Genomic DNA, 18443 nt, shown 5'->3' with positions numbered 1-18443 from the left:
GTCCTATTCCATCGCTGTTGGTGTTCTCTGGAGGCAGTAGGGTCTTCTCACTGAAACAGGAATCTTTCTGTCTCTGCCCTCCACAGTGTTGGGGTAACGGGTACATGAATGGTCATGCTCTGCCTTTTATATGGTGGGTGGGACCTGAACTCAGAGCTTCATGCTTGCCCTTACTTACAAATCATTTTCATCCCCCATGCCCCTGGGATTTTACCTTCAATAAAGAGTCTAGATCCTTTGCCTCAAGTATGTATGTGTCCTGTAGGGACTAAGTTTCTCTGATGAGAATTCTCGTCTCTACATGGGGCAGGCCTTCTCTGAAGAAACTGAAGGATGTGACAGTGACCAGCTTGTACCCGTGAGGGGTGGCTCTGGACAGTACCACTATCCAGACAGAAATGAGGCTGGGTGGGGATAGCTACAAACAAAGCCTGGGGCTGAAATCTGAGCTTTGAGTGCCCCTCCCCCTCCCTGTCTTCAGTTCATCACATGGGCTCTGTTATTCCCCCAGGTATCTTAGGGAATGGAAATAAATGCTTAATTCTCCTCATAATTCTATATCTGTTATAAGAATGACCATAAGCAATTAAAAGCTACAAGGCCAAAGGCTGGAAATATTTGTTCTCTACTTCTTAATTCACACATTCATGTGTACTAAGTAGTTTTTGTTGATTATAATTGTGTACTGCTTTGGTCTTTTATCTTTTGTGGATAAATATGGAAGGTAATTGCAAAAATGCAAGCCCTTTGCGTGCAAGCCCCACAGACTTTACAGGCACAGTGCAAACAGTCCAGAAGTCCAGCCCTGTCCAGCGCCGTCCAGCGCCGGCCTTTGTGCACAATGCAACCTTGACACTGAGTGGGTTGTGAGCGCCCCCTGCTGCACATTGGCATGGGTGCACTTTGCTGTCTAAACTCTCTAAGTCACAGGTGGCTTCCCACCATCATTCAGTGTGTCCTCTGACAGAGGCTTCTCTGAACGTGTGCAATTTGTCTAAAGTTTTGGTCTTTTAAAAAAAAAGATTTATTTTTTTATTTTTTATTTTTGTTTATGAGTGTTTTGCCTGCATGTATGTATTCACACCACAAGTATGCCTGGTGCCCGTGGAGGTCAAGAGAGACTACCGGATCCCCTGGAACTGGATTATAGATAGTTTTGAGCCACCATGTGGGTGCCGGGAAGTAAACCCGGATCCTGTGTATGAGCAACACCTGTTCTTTACTGATGAGCCACCTCTCTAGCCTCTTAAATTACTTTTTGAGACAAGAGTCTCATGTAGTCCAGGGAAGCCTCAAATGCACTGTGTGGCCAAGGATGATCTTCCTGTTTCTCCTGTCTCTAGCCCCCAAGTACTAAGATTACAAGTGTGTGTCCCATGCTGGGGTGGGAGGTGGTCTCTTAGTGAATGTGTCTTTATTCCAGAGCTACAGCCTATTCCAGTTTCCTTTGGGGAAGGACACTTATGCCACCTGGCTATTTATTTTTTTTACCAGAGCACTTTGGTAGCTTTTCAATGTACTAAGCATTCTATGATTTTTGAGTGATCGTGTCAAAATGTTTAAAAAATTTTAACAATATTTTATTTGTATTCTTTGACAATGACATACTTGATTGCATATTTTGATTACATCCATCCCCTCTCTTTCCTTCTCTCCTCCCAGGCCCTCTCTCATCACACCCCCTTCTACTTTATGCCCTCGTTTAAAAACAACTCACTGAGTCTTACTAGAACCACCTGCATGTTCATGGGTGTGGTGCCATCCACAAGTGCATGGACAGTCTACCAGGGACCACACCCACCTCCGGAGCTTTAGGCCTGTCTCCAGCCATACTGACTGGCTTGATCTTGCCCAGGCAACCACAGATGCTATGAGTTCATGAGTGAAAGATGGATGTTATGTCAAGAAGACATTTTTCAGTCCTCCTCCTTCCCCTGCAGCTCTTCCTTCTTTCCGCTCTTCTACAGTGGCTCTTGACCCTTACAAAGGAGAGAAGACACAGGTCCTGTCTAGAGCTAGGGTGCAACAGCCACTTATTCTCAACTCTTTGCCCAGTTATGAGTCTCTGCAGGAACCACTGCCTGCTACAAAAAGAATTTGCCTGTGACCGAGGTTGATAGTGGCACTAATCTATGGGTATAAACATAAATGTTACAGGAAATTTGGCAAAGTAGTCACAATTATAGTGGGTTTCCCCTATGACCTTTGGCCTCCCTAGCCATGGGCTTTTGACCAGGCTTATGGTCCTAGTCATGAATTCTTCCCTGAGGAGCAGGCCTCAAATCCAGAGGGAGAGCATTTGGCTACTCCCATAACAGCCATGTTACGGTGGGCATGCCTTGCCTGGCAGGTCAGGTGTGTAAATCCAGCACTGATGTCCTTTCTCCCCAGTGGCCTGAGCAGCATCTTCTGTAACTATGAAAGCTAACTGGCAGGAAGGCAGTTTCCCAGAAAGTTCCAAATTCACTTCAGCAATAGGGTCTCGACATCTAGTTATGGTGGGTGCAACCAAGAGCCATGAAATAAATAGGCTGTGTTGATTTAGGGACCTCCAGGGCTTCCATTTGGCCAATAACTTATAAGGAGATAGCCTATGCCTAGCACTGAGATTTTTGTTTATTTGTTTAATAATCCATGTTTTCTGGGAGCAGAAAACTCAAACTTCTTTTCTTTTAAATCTGAATTTTTAATTATCTTACAAAATAATGAGGTTTTACTTTTCATACAACCTTCCTTTGGGTGAACCCACTCCCTTCCTCCTTCCTCTCCCCCATACCCTGCCCCCATTCTAATTAAACCTATTAAACCTCTAACCCAGTACGCTCCCCTCCACCTTAATGTCACGTGTTTGACTACCCTCCCCATCGTCAGGGCCTCTGACCTCTGCACTTGTTCCAAGTCAAACACACAAATGTAAAGATTCAAAGCTACGATCCACATATGAGAGACGGGATTTCACCTCATACTCTGGGATGACCTCGAGCTCTCTCTATAGTTCAAGATGACCTCAAACTCACAGTCTCCTAGCCTGTCTCCCAGGAATACAGACGAGTCCCACTGTGCCCATCCCAAAACGTTTTTTTTTATAATTACAAAATTACATGTCCTAATATCATACCTAAGAAAGATTCTGCCATGAACCTGAGGAAATCCTTACAGCAAATGGATAATATCTAATTTTTTTTAGACAGACAAAGGGGCCTTTTATTCAAAATTAAGATTACTTCATCATTACCCTTTTATCCAACCACACCAGTGAGTTGATAAAGAAACCACCTATCAAATTTTTGTACAGAGGTGCAGTATGGTGTGTCCTGGTTTAACGTCCCCTACCACCGTAGGTCCCATGATGGCCGTCATAGCTGAAGGAAAAGAGTGTGCTCTGTGTGTGAGTCCTGCGGAAGGCAGCAGAAGACATTAAAAATGTCAACCAGGGAATCAGCATGGATACGTGTATTCTTTAAAAGATGGGCTCCTCTGGTACAGGAAGACATAAGTGAGCCTTGGAAGGGATGCACTTGGGCTAAGCATAGATGTGCTCGTGCTCGAGTGTGTGTGTGCATTTACTTCTCCATGAGCCATTGTGCAGGCAGGCAATAGCTGGTTGGGTACAGTGGATCAGTTCAACAGGTACCTTTATAGGGGGTCAGGATGTTATAACTACAGGAGAAAACAGTAGTGGAGGCACAAGCAGCAATCTGCTCACTCTAGAATCTAAAGGAAGCTGCTGCGTTCTGTGGCCCACCGCAGCCTTCACGGCCTCCCTGGGCTTCCTTATTATGATGTCTGGAAGTGCTGAGAATGGTTTCCACCACAGGGTTCCTCACAAGGGGAACCTTAGAGACTCCACTCCCTCTTGCCTTTCCTCCAATGCTCCATCTCTTACCTTCCAGCAACCCCCTTGAGTCCATAATGAACTAGGGCCTTACTACCTTACATGGTAGGTGCTGGTGTTCCAGGCACCACGCTGAGGGCCTTTTCAGAGCTGCCTCTCTTACCCCCCTACCACAGCCCTATGAGAAGGGTGCTGTTGACACTTTTACAAATGAAGAAACAAACTCTTGACTACTGGGGTCACCCAGAAACAGGTGGTAAAGGCTATGTTTCCACAATACCAAGGACTACCCACCACTGAACCTGCACATATTCAGTCAGCTTCTCTAGAAAATTACTGTGGTTAGGGTAGTTCCAGAGAATGCTCCCCTTCACAGTATACCTGCCTATGAGGGCATCCAGAGCTAGACCCCTAAGCTTATGGGCCACAGCCATCCCTCCTCCATCATGGAGCTGGCAGGTGGAAAGAACAGTTAGTTCCACCTTAGGGAGGGGACTTACCAGCCTCTCTGCCCAGAGACTGTCAAGCTGGGACTTGACACTCAGGGCCTGGTGTACCTGCGCCCCCACAGCATCCTCGGCACCATTGCCGGCTGAAGAAGCATTGGCTTCCTCCGGCATGCCCAGCTGGCCCTCCTGCACCTGGTGCCTGTATGCTTTGCTTCCTCGTCCTGGAGACTCTGATCAAGGAAGAAGTGGCCGAGATGTCCATTTATGAGCTGATATTATTTCACTGTGTGATAAAACACCATGACCAAAGCCGAAGATTCCGGGTTCTGTGATGCAGGAGAGGAAGCAGTGTCTAGGGCAGGAAGCTGAGGGCTCACATCTTGAAGCACAAGTACAGAAACAGAGCATTGCTGGGGATGGCCCTGAGGCTTTGAAACACACTTCTCCCAGCGAGGCCCCGCCTCCCAACCCTATCTAAGCACCTCCACCATCTCAGGACTAACTATTCAAACCCCTGACCCTATGGGGGACATTCTCATTGGAACCATCCTGGCAGTCGCATCCTAAGGGGCAAGGTCCTGTGGTAGTTCAGAGGAGACAGCAGGCATCTGCATGAAGAAGCTAGAGAAGGAGAAATTGATGCACTGCTGTCTGATGGCTTAGAGCCCAGACTAGGTACAGAACGGACCAGCTGTGGACATGAAGGACACTTGCAGGATATCAAGCAGCTGCAGGACAGAGGAGAGGCTAACAGCACTCTCTCTCTCTCTCTCTCTCTCTCTCTCTCTCTCTCTCTCACACACACACACACACACACACACACACACACACACACACTCAGATGGTTCCCCTCTCCTGTTTCCTCTGGCCTGCCCCTATGCCTCACTTCCTTGCTTCATTCCCTGACTTCTCCCCACTTCAGAAGCTAGGTGGGAAATGGCTGTGATTTTGAGAATTTTGTGTTGTGCACTGACTTTGATTCTTGTTAAAACAACATTCCTTGGGCTTAGCTGCACAAATAGAACCCCAGTGAACACTGCCATGATAGAACTCTCTGAATGGTGTGTTCTGATCCATGCTGACCTTTCTATTTTAATCTATGCTCCAGGTTGCTCCAGTTAAACCCTCTCGGCCAAAAAGGCAATTCTCTTCTGGTACCATTGAAAGTGTCAACCTCGACGCCATCCCCCTGGCCATTGCTCGTCTGGACAACAGTGCTGCCAAGCACAAACTCTCGGTTAAGCCAAAAAACCAGAGGGTGTCACGGAAGCACAGGTGGCTTACCCAGGTGTGTAGAGTCTGCCCAAGCTGGTGAGGCAGGTGCCCCTGCTTGCCGGCTGTCCAGTAAATTGTAGGTCTCTCCCTGTCAGGACCTTGAATGTCCAGCAGTGTACAGGGTCAAGAGGTCTACATACCTGGCCTGAAAGTTTGAGTATAGTCGCTCATGCCCCATAAACTATGGCAGTCGCAGTCACTTTGCAAACACAGAAAGCATAGATAAACATTAGCGATCTGCTCGATTCCTCCTCTTTCTCCATCTTATACCTACCAAGACCTCAGCCCTCTGAATGGTGCCCACCCCCTACCATCACCACATGCAGGCTGGGCCTTCCCAACTCAGGCAGTTCTGGAAACACCCAAAAGTATGTTTCCAGGGTAACTCTTAAATCCAGTTAGGTTGAGAAGGAGTAGCAGGGGGCAGAGCTACTGCGGAGGGTGTCGAGATTAATTACATAGGACTCTTGCTTGATGTTAAGAAGGCTCTTATTTTTTATTTTACTCCAGGGGGGCTAGCTTATATACCGCAGCACAGGATGGGGGAGGGGAGCAGTTAGTCATCTCAGGTTCCAAGGACCGGTTAGGGCTCTTGCAGGGGGCCAGACCCAAGGTTGCAGAGAACAAAGGCACACCTTCCTTCAGTAAGCCTGTTTTTCTTTTCCTGAGATTACAGGCATTCTTAGCCAAGATCTTAATTCCTACAAAGGAGGCCTAACCATCATGGGCAGCTGTAGGGGCCACTAAGTCTGTACTCAGGACACCTGTGATTAAAGAGGACCACCTGCACTGTGGCTGGGAGGAGTTGGCCCTGTGTGGGAAAAGGCTAATAATTCTGCGTTCCTTTCCTCCAGGATCGTCAGAATGTGCCAGGCAGTTTCGAGAGTCAGTCCTCCCTGGACCTGAACGGACAACCCGGAGAAGACAAGCACATTTGTCATGAAGAGGAACCAGAACCTCTGGATTCCCACGAAGACAAAAGACTCCAGGAAGAGTACTGGCAGGAACTGGAAGCCAAGTGCAAGCGGCAAAAAGCCGAAGCAGCTGAGAAGAGGCGCCTGGAAGAGCAGAAGCGGCAGGCGCTGGAGAGGAGGCTTTGGGAGGAGAACCTCCGACAGAAGCTGCTGGAGGAGGAGGAAGGCGAGGAGGAGGACCTCCAGCTAGAGGCGGGGAAGGCACCTCCAAGGCTGCGATCGGGCCCGGAGAAGCAGGGATGTGCAGAGCAAGAGCTGCGGGAAGCTGACGCCCCAGCAAGCCTGGAGTCAGAAGAGAGTAGGTGTGAGCAGGAAGAGGCCGAGACAAAGGAGGAGAAACTGAGGCATCGGGATGCCCAGAGGCAGGAAGAGGAACTGATGCAACGCGAGGCCGAAAGGCAGGTGGAGAAATTAAGGCAGGAAGAGGAACTGAAGCAGCTTGAGGCCCAGAAGCAGGAGGAGAAACTGAGGCAGCTGGAGGTCGAGAGTCAGGAAGAGGAGCTGAGGCAGCTTGAGGCCCAGAAGCAGGAGGAGAAACTGAGGCAGCTCGAGGCCGAGAGGCGGGAAGAGGAGCTAAGGCAGCTTGAGGCCCAGAAACAGGAGGAGAAACTGAGGCAGCTCGAGGCGGAGAGGCAGGAAGAAGAACTGAGGAAGCTGGAGGCCCAGAAGCAGGAGGAGAGACTGAGGCAGCTCGAGGCGGAGAGGCAGCATGCTCAGGAAGAGGAGGAGGAGACCAGGAGGATGCTGCAGGAGCTGAGGCAGGAGGAAGAGGAGGAGGTCAAGCTCGGAGAAGAGATGAAATGGCGGGCAATGCAGGCACCGGGGCCGCAGGTGGACGAAGACCCCCAGGGTCCAGAAGAAGAGAGCCAGCCTCGGCTATCCGACCACACTGATCAAGGCCCACTGCAACGGGACCTTGAGAATCCAGAGGAACAAGAAAACCTGGAGTCCGCGGGACAGAAGGAGATGGCCCCAGAGCAGAAGGAAGAAGCCAGGACGCCCAGCGAGCCGGCAGAGCAGAGGGGAGACTTGAGCACAGAGTGCGGTGGTGTAGATGTGGAAGGGAGAGAAGCCACTCAGATGGACATCCTCCTGCCGCAAGAGGAGCAGACGGGCGGAAAGCCGGCCTCGGAGGACAAGAACGAAGCTGTCGCTGCAGATAACGACCGAAAGGTGGAGGAGCTCCGGTGGCAGGAGGTGGACGAGCGGCAGACCATGCCCCGGCCCTACACGTTCCAGGTGACCTCTGGGGGTAAGCAGATTCTCTTCCCCAAAGTCAACCTGAGTCCAGTGACACCCGCCAAGGACTCGAGCCTGGCCCCGGTGGCCCAGGAACCGCCGGTGCCCCGCGGTGCGGCCCCACACGCCCTGCCCTCAGCGCTGAGCATCCCACACACAGCCATTCTGGTCACCGGAGCGCAGCTCTGCGGCCCGGCGGTGAACCTGAGCCAGATCAAGGACACGGCGTGCAAGTCCCTGCTGGGCCTGTCAGAAGAAAAGCGGCCGGCGGACGTCCCCGCGGTGGAGGCCAGGTCCAGCGGCAGCAAGGTCAGACCTCCGCCGGAGTCTCCGAGCAATGCCGCCGCGCTAGCCGAGTGGGCTTGCATTCGATCCAGGATCCTGAAGAACGCAGAGGGTGACCAGCGTGGTGACAGAGAGCCGGCCAGAGTCGGGGATGAGCCCGCACCCCGAGCGCGGTGCGATTCCCGAGGCAACGTGCGCAGGACGCCGCCAGCCAACGCCAAGTTCTCCATCATGCCGGCCTGGCAGAAATTCTCAGACGGCGGCGGCGTGGAGACCTTCAGACAGAGCCTGGACGGTGAGAGCGGGAGGAAAAGGCCTGGGCCAGCACCGGGTGAAGAGACAGCACCCCAGCCTTCACCTGCAGCGGCTCCGGAGCCACCAGACACCACCGACGGATGCAAATTTGCCAAAGACCTTCCATCTTTCCTCGTCCCGGGCCTGCCTTCTCCGCAGAAAGCTGCCCCCCGCACAGGATCCACGGCCTCTTTGGACAGCGAGAGCACGAGTGACATAGGAAAGTCAGACCTCGTGGTGCCAGGAAGTGAGGAAAAGGCCTCGCCCTTCGGAATAAAACTGAGAAGGACCAACTACTCCTTGCGCTTCCACTGTGACCAGCAGGCAGAGCAGAAGAAGAAAAAGAGGCACAGCAGCACCGGAGACACCGTGGATGGTGGCACTCCCGCAGCCGGGAGTGGCCCTGCAGAGAAAGAGCCGGAAGTGGTGGCCCTCAAGCCTGGCACATCCCTTCCCCAGGAGAAAAAGCCCGTCCTAGCCCCTCGGAGGGACTCTGCCGAACGCCCTCCTAGCGGGGACTCTGTTGCTGTAGCCCAGCCGGGGCTACCACCAGCCGGTAGCCAGACCCCAGTTCCAGAGCAGGACAAGGCAGCAAGCAAAACACCACCAATGCAGAAGCCAGCCCTGGCTCCCAAGCCTACGAGCCAGACTCCACCGTCATCCCCACTCTCCAAACTGAGCAAACCCCATTTAGTGGAGCTGCTCGCTAGGCGGGCTGGGAAGGTGGATTCCGAGCTGGGCGAGACTCGCAAAGAAAGCAGTGATAACCAGCTGCCCTCACCATCACTGCCACAGGAGCCAAAGGGGCCGAAGAAGAATGAGGAAGAGGTGCCAGAAAAGAAACCTGCTTCCCCGCCTCTGTCAGCCAGCCAGCAAGAGAGACCTTCCCTAACTCCTGAAACAGGTAGAAAAGGTGTGTGGCTGCAGATCGAAATGGGTACCCAGCTTCATTCGGTGGAGAGGGAACTGAGGGAGCCAGGGGAACTGGCTCAGGGGATACCTTAATTAGAAACAGTTTGCCCCAAATCAGTTCTTACACTTTTTAACAACCATTGGATTGAAATGTATTGAAAGATATCCTTAACCATTTTGAGCAAGTCTGTAGAGGTGATCAAAAGTAGAGTTTTCTAGACTAGAAACTGCCTTCCCTCTGGGTGGCAGCTGCAGGACAGAGGAAGATCCCAGCATTATCCTTGGAACTGTGGAGCTTAGCTGTGTTGTGTAAAATGTGCTTAACATCCTCCCAGTTCTGCAGACTTCCCATGGTGGTGCCGAGGTTATGAGTTCTAGGCCAGCCTGGTCTATAGCCTGAGTTGCAGGACAGCCAGGGCTACACAGAGAAACCCTGTCTTGAAAATAAGGAAAGGAGAACAGAGGTAGGAAAGGGAAGGGAAAGGGAGAAGGAAGGTCAGAGTAACCCTTGGCTCTGACTGCCTCTTCATATTAAACATCTGAGGTGGCTGGATGCAGAGCTGAAGTGGCTTTTGTACTTCATATGTTCACCTAATCTTCCTAGAGACAACGTCTGAGTCATGGCTAGGAAGGTTCTCTTTTTAAGTGTTCAGATTTGGGGTGGGTTTTGCTTCCTTGAGAAGCATTGGTTTGGTTACTTGTCTTCCTTTATGGAAGCCCCTAGAGTACAACTGTGAGTGTGACATGCCAAGAAACCATAGATGGACATGGTTATGTATTTCCCCAATGTCAGAATTGATCAAATAACAGTAAATTCACAATAATAGTTTTATTGTTAGCCATTTGCCAAGTAGTCTCTATTTTCCTTGGCCATTGGCAAACCAAGTTCTCTTAGTCCAATGTTAGTTACTAATATTAAATCTCATATCACATACCACACCTCATACAGTAAATACAAATGTGCTCATGCCCACAAGCATGTTATGGAATGCCTGCAAAGTTCAAGGTTCAAGAAATCCAAAGAGGCCTTATTGGAGGCAGGGAGCTGATAGAGCTACACCACCACTTAGTAACCAGAGAGGGAAACAATAATAAACCCAGTAGGAGGGACTGGAGGATGACTCAGCAGTTAAGAGCACTGTTGCTCTTACAGAGGACCATGGTTTGGGTCCCAGAATGACACTTCACACTTCTCCATAACTCCAGTTCCAGGGGATCCAGCACCCTCCTCTGTCCTTACCGGGCACCATGCAGGAATGTAGTGCACTTGCATATGTGCAGGCAAAACACCCGTACACATAAACTGAAGTCTTGCGGGCGCGCGCGCACACACACACACACACACATACACACACACATACACACACACGGGGGGGAGGGGGGGGAGAGGGGCGGTGGACCATTGGTCACTGAAGTCACAGGGCCATGTTGCTAGGGAAGCAGGATTTGGGTGTTGAACCTGGCCTCAGGCCTTAGGGTTGAGTCCAGCTGCAGAAACAGCTGGAAGTGACGTACAGGTGAGTGGGCTGCACCCTTCCTAGATGTGTGTTTAAATCCTCAGGCTTAGTCTCTGGGAAATAATTGTAATATGCCTATGTGCACTTATGTCCCCAGTCTGCTTCTGTCTTAGTGTTTCTATTGCTGTGAGGAAACACCATGACCAAACAGCAAGTTGGGGGAGGAAAGCATTTATTTGGCTCACACTTCAGCATTGCTGTTCACCACTGAAGGAAGTCAGGACAGGAACTCAAGCAGGGCAAGATCCTGGAGGCAGGAGCTGATGCAGAGGCCATGGAGAGATGCTGCTTACAGGCCTCCTCATGGCTTGCTCAGGCTGCTCTCTTATAGAACCCAGGACCACCTGCCCAGGGATGGTACTACCCCATCAATCACTAATTAAGAAAATGCCCTACAGCTGGATCTTATGGAGGCATTTTCTCCATTGAGGTTCCTCCGTTCAGGTAACTAGCTTGTGTGTGGAACTGACATAAGACTAGTCAGCCCAACTGCGTAAGTTACCAGGTGGTTCTTTCTTCTTTTAGGAATAAGTGTATCAGTCTGCCACATGGACAAGCAACTTTAGAGGTTTGTTGTTGCTGTCATCTGTTCAGCCATGCATTCATAAGGATGGGCTAGATAGAGCAGCCTCAAGGTCATGTCCTTTAGTTCCAACAGAATGGATTTCTCCTCTCTGGCTGGGGCAGGCTGGCACTCCAGGTGAATCCAGTACCTTTCTCTCTAGCACTTTTCTTCTTCACATTGTTTTCTCTAGCCCATTTCAGGAAACCATCTCTAGTCTTACAATGCTTAATATGCAGGTTACAATGCTTAATAACATACTCAATATGCAGGTTAGTTATCCCGATAAGAATCTTGCCAGGCAGTGATGACACACACCTTTAATCCCAGCACTCGGGAGGCAGAGGCAGGCCGATCTCTGTGAGTTCAAGGCCAGCCTGGTATATAGAACAAGTTCCAAGACAGCCAAGTCTACAAAAAAAAAAAAAAACCAAAAACTCTGTTTCTAGGTGAAAACAATAATCTTACCCTTAATTTTCTTGTTTACAACATCGCCAACAGCATGCAGACTAATAGTGCATTCCTTGTCTACTGTATCACCCAGCTTTATAGATGTGGCCAAAGAAACAACTCTGTTTTCTAAAAGGCCCAGAGAATATATATAGGGTGCTTCTTGTCTTCACCCTTGTTTGCCAATTTGGTGAATTACTGGAAGATGGTGGTTCAGCCCCAAAAGACAAGTTTTCCTAGATGGGCAGGATTGAGAGTAGTAGTGTTGTAATTTAAGGCAAGCAGTGCATGAGAGAAATGCTCCATGCAACAGGAGTCAAGCAGAAGGGTTTTTATTAGGGGAAAGGGATCATAAGAAGGGGAAAGGGTGGGAGGAGACCAGTCTTTGGGGACAGGAGCAGCAGGAGAGAGGAAAGAGGGGTGGAGGGGGCACAAAGAGAAGATGGGAGGTGGGCAGGGCCTTTTAAAAGGAAACAGTGAATGTGCACAGGTGGTGCTCTTAGTGACTACAGCTGAGGGAGGGTGTATCCTGTCAGAACGCCAAGGACAGGCCAGTATAGATGCCTGAAATCTCACAAGCAACCCACAGATTCTCTCCTGTAATGACTGCTCTTTGATGGGTGAGCTGGTTTCTCATTTTGGCTTTAGCTTTTGTGTCATTAGCTTCTGTGGTATCTGCTGTCCCTTTCAGCCTTGTTGCTCCATCCGCATCCCTCCTCCCCCCAGGAAGAAAATCTCATTTCTCTTAGACTTCTGATTATTGTCATTTTCTCTCTAAAACTATTACCACCTGTTTCTTCCCCAAATCGTCAGACTTCATATTATACAGGCTGGGCTTGGTGGCACACGCTTTTGATCCCAGGACTGGGGAACTGGAGGCAAAGACATCTCTGTGAGTTAGAGACTAGCTTGAACTACATAGTCAGTTCCAGGCTCAGTGATTAAGATTTCATACCACTGTTACAAGGATCAGAGTTTAGCTACTAGCACCCAGCTATGGAGACCCTGGCTCAAACAAACAAAAAGAATAAAATAAGGCATCTACCCCAGGCCAGGGCTGACCAAATTTATTTGAACACCTTATCAGATAAAACAATTAAGCATATAGACTTCCACTTTATTTATTTGTTGTGTACAGATAGAACCATCATCAGCTAAAGCTTTCAGGATATCATCCTCATCACAAGCAAGGTCCACGTAGGTGGTGTACATCAGCTTTGCAAATCACAGTGTCAAGGTGCCACACTTTATTTTCTTTGGTCCACTTCTCAGATCTGACTTCTTTATAAAGTGGCAGGCATGGATGTTGCTAAAGTCTTTTTACACCATTTACCTACCTGTTGTGTAAAGAATCATGTAGTTTAAAGGAAACAGGCTATGCCAAATACTTACCTGATTGTAGACTTTTTAATATGTTAAAAGAGAATAAAACCACCATTCCTTCCAGCCTTCCATAGGATCCTCCTGTGCATAATCTTTCCAGTCTCCCTCAAGATTCTTAACCCAAGGTAGGTTTAGAGGTATATGCCTTGAATACTGGCACTCAGGAGGTAGAAGCAGGTGAATCCCTGTTAGTTCAAGGCCAACTGTGTCTACATAGTGAGTTTCAGGACAGCCAGAGCTATATAATGAGACTCTGTCTCAAAAAAAAAAAAACAAAAACAAAAACTAACAAATATTTTTAACTGATATTGTGAGTTATACACAACTGAGAGAAGGTATCTGTATCATCATTATCCTTAGATTTTAGAGTAGATAAATAGGGGCTGGACAAATGGCTCAGCTGATACTGCTCCTAAGGATCAGAGTGGTTGGTTGTAAGCACCTATGTTGGGCAGTTCACAACTATTTACAATTCTGGCTCCAGGGGGATCCAGTGCCTCTGGCCTCTGTGGGCATGCACATGAATACACACTTCAAAACACACTTCAAAATAAATCTTTAAAAGTGACTAATTGAAATTTTCATAGTTTCTTCAACCCTATGAAATGTCTTACATTCTCTAGGACATTCAACCAATTTTGAATACTACTGTCTAACAAAGGAGTCTGTCTTCTAGAGGCTATGCAAGGACAGAGGGATATCCAAAAGAAACTGTAGTCTTCAGGGCAGTTTTTCCACTACCTGGTGGTGGCTGTTTGGCAGTTTCATCAGCCATCCTATAATTTGGAATATTCGACTCTCTGACAATGATTATTTTGTCACATGCTTTGGGAAAACCCTTGGCTGAGGCTCAAATGGGAATCCAATTTTAATGTCCTGTTTATGGTCCTGTGAGCCAGACCTAATAAGCCTTTAAACTTAGTCTTTTAGAATCTGGTCCAAGGCACCTCATTAGTGCAGTGGGTAGTACATCAGTCTTAAAAAACAGGATCTGTTACCCTAACTATGCTATGCAGACTGCAGTTCTGAGGAAATAAAAGACAAGACACATTGTGGAGTTTGATTTCCCCAGCATAGAGTATGAACACTGGTCAGGTCTTTGGCATGGGTGGCTTTGCCATCTTAGATACCTTGCATAGAAATGGCAGGACTCTGTCCATTAATTTTATGATGGCAATGTACCTAAAGTGATTCTAAAGACATGGTATGTTTCAGACACTGGCCTCTCCTGGGAGTGGACCCCTGTATCCTGCTTCTAAGAGAAACTCTCTCCCAATTTGCCTCCCCCTTTACTGTATTCCAGTAGTGCCAAAGCCTGGTCAATGAACATTCGTCACCTTAGTTTTGTCACCAGCCCAATCTTCTCTTTACTGTGTTACTTTGACTGTGTTTGACATGCTGGTATCTACAGTTCTCCATCGCTGCAAAAGAAAAAGAATGCGCCCCATTTCAGTTTAAATTCTTGCTTTCAAGTTGTTTTCTCCTTTTTGGGCTTTCTCTTTATCCTGGAGTGTAATATAAAGTCCATCTGACTGGGTGCCCCGGTGCTAAGATTCTATCAAAGTGTAAACTTCTATTAGATTTCTGAGGAGCAGGGCTATATAGCAAGCTCTTTTGAGATAATAATTCAAGACAGTTCTCTTAACTCTGATAACTTAAGTGATCTTAGAGAAATGGGGGCTTTGCCTCATAGGCAAAAATAATTGTAGTTTTCTCTAAATGTTTAGTGTAGGCCAAGTACTATTCTAAATATTCTAAATACAGGATCCCTCTGAATTTAAAATTTTGTTTGTTGAGACAAGGTTTTGCCTTATAGCCCAGGCTGGCCTTGAACTCATGTTTGTTGGCATGATATTTATTGTCGACCAACATTCAAATATAGGTATTGGTTCACAGTCATGGGATTCTCACTATACTCCTGGAAGCCCTGCCCTCAGCAGCTGCCTCAAGTATAGAGCACCACTGCTGTTCTGTTCTTCAAACACTAGGGTTCTATGTAGGATACTGTTTGAGAAGAATGCCTCCATTGCTACAAACAAATCTCACTGAGACAGTGAACCATGTACTACCTCGGTCTCCTGCAAACATGTATTTTTTTTTTTTTAATTACATTGGAAATTTTACTTTCTTGTTTCACTTCTAAGGAAGAAAAATCCCCATTTTCCTGTTAGCAAAAGCTGTTACCTTTCTACCCAATGGAATCAACCTCTTGAGCATCAGCATAGATGTCATAAGCCTATCAGTAATTATGTCACACCCTTACAGGATGAGAAGCTAAGTCAACTGCTAACTACGGCAAACACCATCTTTTTTTTTTTTTTCATCCACAGAGAAGCCCATGTTGCAGAGCAGGCATTCTTTAGATGGCTCCAAATTAACAGAGAAAGTTGAAACTGCTCAGCCACTGTGGATAACGTTGGCGCTGCAGAAACAAAAGGGGTTCCGTGAGCAGCAGGCAACTCGAGAGGAGAGGAAACAAGCCCGGGAGGCCAAACAAGCAGAGAAGCTCTCCAAAGAAACTGTGAGTCGCTCGCTCTGTTCTCGGGGTTGCTACCCTGAGCTTAACTCTCTTCTAAGACATGGGATATAGTTTGTAAGATGCTAAGTGGAGGTGCTGTTTATAAAGGGCAGGGAAGTAAATAAAGTAACCGCCTTTGAACCAGGGAAGCATTTTCCAGCATGAAAATTTAATTTGGTTTTACTATGCTTTTAGGGGAACCTTACTTGGCAGAATCTAAGATGTCTATATTTACAACAGCATCTCACTCACAATGGTTACAGTAGTGCCCTTGCGCACATATCTGAGGTTACACGTTCCATGGCTTGAATGGCTTGAGGACAGTCACGATCTAGAAATAATTTAAGTGGAAAGTTGAAGGAATAGCAAATCATGGATTTAAAGTGCCATTCTGTGTGATGAAACCTCTTGTTCTACTTCATGAGGCATGAATGCGCTTTGTCCAGTGGTTGTACACAGTATATGCCAACCAGCAGTCAATCACCTGATGGCCATCTTGGCTGTTAGCGATGTCATGATCCTGAAGATTAACAAAGGATAAGGAGCTGTGAAGTGCTTCCTGAGGTGAAAGGTCTTAACTTAGTAAGGACAGAAAAACAACCACAAACTGAAGCGATTGAAATCTAAGAATGAGATGGAATGAAGTCAGTTTTAGCTCTGTCTCTGGTTTTAGACGTCCCATGAGGATCTTAGACCACATCAGTCTTAGAAAAGGGAAATTGGTGTGTGTGGGAGACATGGAAGTGAGTTTTGTGTATCAGGGGCCTTGTTCTATGACCTAACTTTAGGGTCATCTTGATGGGGCTCTTCCTGGTAAGTGACTTTCCATCCTTGGAATGTGACACTGAGCCCTCACTGGAGGCGTCTTGAACGCACTGCTCACAGGCTCCCTTGATGGAGCATTGAGAGGCCATACACTGAGAACACCTTTCCCTGTCATTCCCAACACAGGCCAGTGTCAGCCCACACCCTGGAAGCAGTCGAGGAAGCAGAGCTGGTTCCCTGCACAAGTCTGCCACCCCAGAAGAGAAGAAGCCCGAAACTGCAGTGTCCAGGCTCCAGCGCAGAGAACAGCTGAAAAAGGCCAACACTCTTCCCACATCCGTGACGGGTAAGAGCTGGTCTGGCCCAGTCTGCCTGGAGTTACCATTTTCCCTGAGAGGTCTTTAGTCCCACCTTGGGGTGACTTAGCATCTTAGACATCACAGAACACAGGTTCTCAAGACCCAACTGTTAAACTCTGATGCAGGCTGCAGGAATTCCCCAGCTCTCAGTGAAGACAGTAAAATGCCTTTACAGTCATCTCCCTAGGGGCGTTATAGCCTTTACTAACTTCCCTGATGTAAATATGTCAACTGTGGCTAATTTATTAGAAGCTGCTAATGTGACACATATGGGCTAACCTGGTTTCTGCTCATTTAACAGGTCAAGGTGAGTCATCACCAGTACCTAACTATCATTCATTTCTATTATCTCTTCCCTTTTCCCCAATTTCCCCTTCCCCCCCTCAAATATGTCAACATCTTGTTCTGGGGAGGGGACCACGTGGGAATGTTTGCTAATGGGTACAATTCAGAGAAGTTCTGTGGTATATACACCTTTAATCCCAGCATTCGGGAGGTAGAATCAGGCAAATCTCTATTGAGTACAAGGCCAGCCTGGTCTACAGAGTTCTAGAACAGTCAGGGCTACACAGAGAAACCCTGTCTCAAAAAGCCCCCCCCCCAAAAAAAGGAAAGAAATCTGGCAGTGACCAGAGCTAACAGTCTACTGAATTCTTAAAGTGGATTTTAAATGTTCATAATTTTGTGAACAATGAGCTAGATTTAGCTGGTGTGTGTGTGTGTGAGCAGCATTTCATGTACAGTAAGTATATATAATTCTATTAATTAAAATTGTTTTTATGTGGTTACTTACTTCTCTTTTCCTTGGAAACCAATGCAGTGGAGATCTCAGACTCTGCGCCCGCAGCACCGCTGGTAAAAGAGGCCCCCAAGAGGTTCTCCACCCCGGATGCTGCCCCAGTGTCCACAGAACCTGCCTGGCTGGCTTTGGCCAAAAGAAAAGCAAAGGCCTGGAGCGACTGCCCACAAATCATTAAGTAAACAGTGACTCTCACCCATTTCTGTGGCCATTTGCTGGCTTTTCTCTTGCCCTTTTTATTTATTTATTTTTTTATATGAGGTAAAGAAACCAAGCTAGGGAAAAGCATGTTTTATAGGCTCTAAAATAATGTTTTAGAAACTGAACTGGTGGTGTTCATTGTAAAGAGTGTATTTGCACAATCCTGGGTCCTGGTGCCTTGAGCTCCCCCTAGTTCTCAGGAGACAGTTTTGTCTGAAGGACCACATGAAGCAAAACGAGAGCTCAGGAGAGCCTGCCATGCCCACCCATGGCCTTCACGTACACATGCACGCCCATGCACCATTTCAGAACATACCCGTTTGCCAATCTTTGTAAGGTTTTTCTCCCTTTTTGATTCTCTAATTTTCCGTTCAGAGCATTTACCCTACTGTGTGTTTGCATACATAACAGTGACAAGTTCACATGTACATAAAACATGGTCTCACTCTCCTGAATGCAGTGACTGGAGAATAAGAAAAGCTGGCTTCCAACTCTGTGCCTGTGTCTGGTTTTCATGAATTTTTCCCCACCCTAAAAACCACAACATAGCAAATCCATTCACACACATGGTGTGCCCTGTCATATCAGTACCCTTTTGAAAGACACATGGACTATTTGGCCTTGCT

At 47.8% G+C, this 18443-nt stretch overlaps 1 protein-coding gene across 5 annotated transcripts in view; it reads left to right on the top strand.

The window, feature by feature from the left end:
• Cracd (capping protein inhibiting regulator of actin dynamics) overlaps positions 1 to 17815 on the top strand; it is a 108878-nt gene extending 91063 nt beyond the window's left edge. For 4 of the 5 annotated variants that reach the window (XM_051198291.1, XM_051198286.1, XM_051198289.1 and 1 more), the window contains 5 exons: positions 5393 to 5572; positions 6414 to 9264; positions 15506 to 15696; positions 16645 to 16804; positions 17638 to 17815. In XM_051198291.1, coding sequence (XP_051054248.1) covers positions 5393 to 5572; positions 6414 to 9264; positions 15506 to 15696; positions 16645 to 16804; positions 17638 to 17798 — 3543 coding nt within the window. In that variant the 3' untranslated portion in view covers positions 17799 to 17815. The remainder of the gene's footprint in view (positions 1 to 5392; positions 5573 to 6413; positions 9265 to 15505; positions 15697 to 16644; positions 16805 to 17637) is intronic. The other variant, XM_051198287.1, reaches the window with a different exon arrangement.
• The last annotated feature ends 628 nt before the right edge of the window (positions 17816 to 18443 follow it).

The sequence above is a fragment of the Phodopus roborovskii genome, unplaced genomic scaffold (assembly GCF_943737965.1).
Source record: "Phodopus roborovskii unplaced genomic scaffold, PHOROB, whole genome shotgun sequence".
Lineage (NCBI taxonomy): Eukaryota > Metazoa > Chordata > Mammalia > Rodentia > Cricetidae > Phodopus > Phodopus roborovskii.
Note: the sequence above shows the minus strand (reverse complement) of the source record. Positions and strands in the feature narration are given on the sequence as shown.